Genomic DNA, 6,849 nt, shown 5'->3' on the forward strand with positions numbered 1-6,849 from the left:
TGAAGGGCAGAGGCAGCATCTTCTATAATAGAAAGAGTTCAGCTTTTATTTATGTAAGTGCTTCCCCAATAATCACCTAATTATCATTTATCTTGGTTCTGGTAGACTCATTGAAACCCCATCTTCCATTGGATCCCCAGTGTGTTCATTTCCACAATCAGGTTATTTGGCTAGCCTTTCCTGGCATTACACTACACAGAGCTGTCCTTGCTAGTCTCCTTCCAATCATAGTGTCAGATGAGGCAGTCATTTCTGAGATTCTGCTCTCTGCTTAGGTAGTATCATGCTGGTGTTTGGTAATTACCTGTGTATACTTAGGGTAAGAGTGGTCAAGGTTCAATTTGTGAAATGTTTCAAATTCCATAAGAGAAACATTGAATAGATAATAAATAGATGCAGCTTGAATAATTTCTTGCAAATGGCAACTTTGGGAATCTATTTATGTGATTATATTGGGACCTACAAATGCTATTTCTTTTTTCTCTTTTGAGAGCTCTTTTGGTATTCATTACAACATGGAAGGATGGCTTTAAAGTAAAAAATATAGAGAAATCTTATTATGTATGGCTCTCATAAAATAAAATATTGTATGTCTGTGTGTGTGTGTGTGTGTATCCACTTCTATGTTTACACTCTGATTTTATCAGGTAAGTTGATAGAGTCCTGTGATGGTAGCAATGAGGTAGCGGAGCAGGTAATTGTGATCAGGAGTCAAAGGCCATCCTGAATCACATGACACATCACTCAGTAAAATTGAACAATGATGAATCAAATGAATAATGATCTTGTGACTATTGTATTTAACTTTATGATATTATGGTTATATATTTTGAAGCACGATCTCAGATACAACTGTGTGACCCAGAATTATGTTAATACCAAAATATGTCATTCTCATATTTCTGTCTCTTTTTCTTACAGTTGGTAAACAGATCTCAACACCCAATACAGCTATGGCAGTGCTGATGTTTGAACTCAGGGCTTCTTTCATTCTAGTCAATTAGAAAAATAGCTGAGCAGAACCATGGACAGCCAGGGCAGGAAGGTGGTGGTGTGCGACAACGGCACTGGGTTTGTGAAGTGTGGATATGCAGGCTCTAACTTTCCAGAACACGTCTTCCCATCTTTGGTTGGAAGACCTATTATCAGATCAACCACCAAACTGGGAAACATTGAAATCAAAGATCTTATGGTTGGTGATGAGGCAAGTGAATTGCGCTCAATGTTGGAAGTTAATTACCCCATGGAGAACGGCATAGTACAAAATTGGGATGACATGAAACACCTGTGGGATTACACATTTGGACCAGAGAAACTCAACATAGACACCAGAAACTGCAAAATTTTGCTCACAGAACCACCTATGAACCCAACCAAAAACAGGGAGAAGATTGCAGAGGTAATGTTTGAAACTTACCAATTTTCTGGTGTGTATGTAGCCATCCAGGCAGTTCTGAGTTTGTATGCTCAAGGTTTATTGACTGGTGTAGTAGTAGACTCTGGAGACGGTGTGACTCATGTTTGCCCAGTATATGAAGGTTTTCTTCTCCCTCACCTTACTAGAAGGCTGAATATTGCTGGGAGAGATATTACCAGGTATCTTATCAAGCTGCTGCAGTTGCGGGGATATGCCTTCAACCATTCTGCTGATTTTGAGACAGTTTGTATAATTAAAGAAAAACTTTGTTACATGGGTTACAATATTGAGCAAGAACAGAAGCTGGCCTTAGAGACCACAGTGTTAGTTGAATCATGTACACTCCCAGATGGACATATTATTAAAGTTGGAGGAGAAAGATTTGAAGCACCAGAAGCTTTATTTCAGCCTCACTTGATCAATGTTGAGGGAGTTGGTGTTGCTGAATTGCTTTTTAACACAATCCAGGCAGCTGACATTGATACCAGATCTGAATTTTACAAACACATTGTGCTTTCTGGAGGCTCAACTATGTATCCTGGCCTGCCATCAACGTTGGAACGAGAGGTTAAACAGCTTTATTTAGAAAGAGTTCTAAAGGGAGATGTGGAAAAACTATCTAAATTTAAGATCCGAATTGAAGATCCACCCTGAAGAAACCACATGGTGTTTCTGGGTGGTACAGTCCTGGCAGACATCTTGAAAGACAAAGACAACTCTTGGATGACTCGACAAGAGTACCAAGAAAAGGGTGCACTTGTGCTGGAGAAACTCAGTGTGCCCATTCAATAAAAGGCCAAGCTTGTTCCCCTCATGCCTCTGATGCAGCCTTCTTTTTCCACTTTTTTTTTTAATTTTCCTTTATTGCCAGTCTTTGAACTCATTCAACTCCAGGACTGAAAGAGGCCTCTCTGTCCACTTAGACTTGAAAGGTCCAGTTTTATTCTCTGTCTTGTGGAAACATTGCTTAATTCTTGTTAATGTGGGCAAATCCTTTTGTTTAATGCAATCAATTCTCTACAAACATAACCCGAGGGCAAAGGGTCTCTGATGCTTTCTTTCTTTCTAAGTAGGCAGTAAAATCATTCCTGTAGGCTTTGTATTTTTGCTTTATTGCTCTAATGCTGCCTGTTTTAGTTTAGCACTATAGGGGGTATGTCTTCATTAGCATAAGAAAAAACTTTCACATGAGCATTTACATACTCTGGGTGGGGATGGTAAGGGATGGGTCAGCAGCTCTGGCCCTTTAGAACATTTCCTCTGTAGTGATAGCTTTCAGCAGTCAACTGCAGCCACTTTTTAAGGACCCTGAAGCTTGTGCTGTTAACATCTTTGGGAAATATTAAGCTCATAATTAAGGTTTGTGGGGTAGGTTTTGTGAGGTGAAACAAATGGGAGGTCTTTCTGTTATGGTTTTGGCGGGTTTCTGATTCTGGTTTTGTGAGAGGTACCTCAATTACAGTACTCTGACTTGGTAGGTATATAATCATGTAATATTGAGTCACAGTAATAAAATACGTTTGGTATTTGCACAAAAAAGAAGCCTGCATTCAAATTGAAGATGCTGATACTGATCTACAAACCTAGAACCACCTGATTTATGACAATGAAACTAATGTTATGAAATATAAAACAGAAAGCATTTTCAAAACCTGGTACTCTCACAACTGGATATTCAATATAGAAAAAAATCTTACAGATTCTTATCTATGTATCAAAGAACTCAATATAAATTCAGGCATAATGAGCTTCATAGAACAGAAAGTGGGAAGGAATTGCCTTGAACCCACTGGCATAAGATACCACTTCCTATATATAACAAGATTAGCCCAGACATTGAAAACAACAATCACTAAAGGTGAACTCCTGAAACTAAGAAGCTTCTGTAAGGCAACAAAAAGTTAGGCTACAGAAAGGAGAAAGTCATCGGCAACCCCGTATCTGACAGAGGGCTAAATCAGAAATATACAAAGAACTCAAGAAACTACACATAAAAATGCAAAATAATATAATTAAAGAAATGGGATACAGAGTCTTAGTCCTGCAAGTTCATGATCTTCTGCCCAACTTCCTTGTAGGTATCCCCTGAAAAGCAGATCCCTGATTTGTCCTGCCACCAAATCCCCCAGAGAGAAAAGTAGGCAAACCAAACCATGAAGCATCTTCTGCCATTGCTTCAATTCAGCACACACCAAGAGATAGGAGTGCCAGTCCTTCTGCCAACCAGCCCTGTTGGAGACCCCTGTTCTGCATTCTACATTCCCATCACACCACCGAATGTTCCAGACAGACCTGGAGTAATTTCAAACCATGCAGCATCTGCTGACAGTTGAGTCTTTGTCCCATCTTTACGGGGAGAGAGCCTTGGTCGGTCTCATAACCACGAAGATTGCCTGCACTCACTGGTAGAAGGGATGCAGAGATGACAGTATAAGATAATTTTCAAACACAAAAGGCTAACTTACACGCACTAGAATCTAGAGATTGTACACCAGCAATAACAGAACATTCCAACCTAGATGAAGCAGAACAAAAGAACCTTAAAACAACTTAATTAAAAAGATAGAAGTGCTCAAAGAGGAAGTGAGAAAATCCCTTAAAGAAAGTGAAGAAAAATAAGAAAATGAAGAAACCAAGGAAAATACTAACCAGAAAATTTAGTAATCTCTTAAGAAAGCAAGTAAAGCCAAGAAAAAAACAGAAATGAGAAAATTCAAAGACTTCAAGACCTGAAAAGAGAAATAGAGACATTAAAGAAAACACAAACTGAGGGAATGCCAGAAATAAAAATCTATCTAAATGAACAGGATCTTCACATACCAGCATAACAGAAAATACAAGAGATGGAAGACAGAATCTCAGGTTTTGTAGATAAACAAGTGTAAATAGATTCATTAACCAAAGAAAATCTTAAATCCAACATACCCTTAACACAAAATATATGGGAAACACCATGAAAACACCAAACTAATAATATTAGGTATAGAAGAATTTGCAGAAGTAGATTTGTTTAAGGAATACATTTTATAACTCAAGAAGTTTCCATTCCCTGAATCATGAGCCTACAGAGGAAACTTGAGTAATTTTGTGATACCTGCAATAAGAGTACCCCCTCTATGGCAAGTGACATTATATATCCTTTCTATATAAAAATCAGGATTCGACACCACTATTTTTGACAATGTCCTTGATTCATGTGGACCAACTTTGAGGTCTTAACAGTTGATTTTTTCTTATCAAAAGCCTGAAACAATTACCTATCTCTAAAATTTGTGACAAAAATTTTAACTGTTCTCACTAAAAAGTAGATATTTATCCAGCAAATGGTAGTTTTATCTTTTCTGATCATCGGAATATAACATGTGTTAATCTTAGATTCTTTTTATTTTGTGCGGGTATGCAGTTTCTACAAGTGATCCCAAGCTTCATTCTTTGAACTTTGATAGCTCTACTTCTAGATGAGACATCCTACTTCATAACATGCCAGCATGATTTGGGGACATCCTCTGAATTTTTGATGTGTAGATGGATTTCCCCCTCCTTCTACTTTCCCCAAATGTATTTATTCAAACACAGTCTTAATGTATTAGCTGTCCACAATCTACCTGTTTCCTGTGATCAACAAGTGTCTGAAAAGAATAAGCTCTGTGATGAGGAAAATCATGGATGCCAGACTTTCTAAATTTTGACCTGAAGAATCTTTCGGGGATTTTATGCATGTTGAGAGAAATTCCATCGATGTGTAAATGATTCAATTACTTCATGTTATAGGTTTCCTAACTAGATATGCCAAACATTCAATGGAATCTTGTGAAAGCAAAATCTTTCATTTTCCACTGGTTTAAACAATCTTTCATCTCATCATGCATGTTTCTCCTACTAATGTTTTCATTGAGAAAAATATACTGCCTTATGCTTCTTAATTCTGCATTTACAGTAGACAAACTAGTTTCTTATATGTAAACCAATCTGAAAGTTTTAACCTGTTTTCTCTTCTAAATGAATGTAAGATTCATTTGAAGTGATATATGTTGACAGTTACTTGTCTGTGAAAAATCTTCATGTTTGTCCAAAGGACATTTTATAGTAGAAAAATAAAGGAAAGCATGGAAGGAAGAAGGAAAGAAGGCGGGATAACTAAAGGAAAGAAGAAAGGAACATAAAAAAGGAAGTTAAAAATTAATATGAGGAGGAAATAACTTTAAAGATAAAGGATATAAAGTGACTGGGAAAAGGCAGAAAGGAAATAATGAGGGAATAAGGATAAAATAAATGAAACTAGAACTGGAAACTGAGAAGGTAATGAATATGATTTCAGTAGTGTTTATTCTAGTTAGTATAATTTACATTATATAGCAAAAACATAGTAAAGGGGTCATGAATGTGCTAATGAAATGTCATAAGTGATATTTTTCAAACATATGATGAATTTTTATTATAGTATAATTTGATCTAAGAAAGGTGTATATCATATAACAAATTGTCTTATTCAATTAAGAGGAGCATTTCTCATATGCTCAGCTAGACTGAATATCTTCTAGATTGTTCTGTAGGGTTGAAGCCTCCTGGGTTTACCTTCATGCACTTTGTCAAAGATACTGTTGGATATTTTATCTAATTTTTGACTTTTCACAATTTTTAACTTATATCAAACTGGAAAGGACACAACATAAACTGGATGATTGGGAGTCCCATTATTAAGGGGAAATAACAATGACATAATAATCTTTGTGATTGTTTGATTGTTTTTTGAGACAGGGTTTCTCTTTGTAACTTTGGAGCCTATCCTGGCGCTCACCTTGGAGAACTGGCTGGCCTTGAAATCACAGAGATCTGCCTGCCTCTGCCTCCTGAGTTCTGGGATTAAGTTGTGCACCACCACGCCCAGCTTAACACTGAAAAAACAAACAGCAAACACTAAGATGATCAAATTTATCCCCTCAACTTTAAGGGAAGTGAAAGAATAGCCAGGACATGTTGTGTCTACTGAAAATATGGAATGGTTTGATATAAAGAGCTAATAATCTATAGGAAAACTGAGGGGAGATCCATAAAATTTGAATGTCTCTTTTGAATTCTGGTTTCTCTTTGTTTCACCAAGCATGAAGTTAGAAACTCCAGGAAAGTTTCCAACTTTCCCAGATATTATATTTAGAATCCTGGAGTAATAATTTTTTCTAGATAAACATTGCCACCATTGCAAGTGTGATATAATGATTTCTAACATTTCTCATTTAAGAAATCTAGATCACTGTATGCCTTGTGAAAGTACACAGTGCATCAGAGCCTCAAACTTTAAATATGCCTGAATGTCACTAGATGTAAAAACTTGTCCATATCTGTAGAATGTAGACTCTACTGTAGACTTTTATAGTCTTCAAATAGGTTAGTTAGGATAGATATATCATTAGTAAAAAACACCTTGCACATGA

At 36.7% G+C, this 6,849-nt stretch overlaps 1 protein-coding gene across 1 annotated transcript; it reads left to right on the forward strand.

The window, feature by feature from the left end:
- The first annotated feature begins 1,024 nt into the window (after nt 1-1,024).
- Nucleotides 1,025-2,209, forward strand: LOC118237649 (actin-related protein 2-like). The gene is given in 1 exon segment (XM_035453755.1): nt 1,025-2,209. A coding segment is annotated over 1 exon segment (1,185 nt).
- Nucleotides 2,210-6,849: the final 4,640 nt, after the last annotated feature.

This window comes from Cricetulus griseus, unplaced genomic scaffold (assembly GCF_003668045.3).
Source record: "Cricetulus griseus strain 17A/GY unplaced genomic scaffold, alternate assembly CriGri-PICRH-1.0 unplaced_scaffold_2, whole genome shotgun sequence".
Lineage (NCBI taxonomy): Eukaryota > Metazoa > Chordata > Mammalia > Rodentia > Cricetidae > Cricetulus > Cricetulus griseus.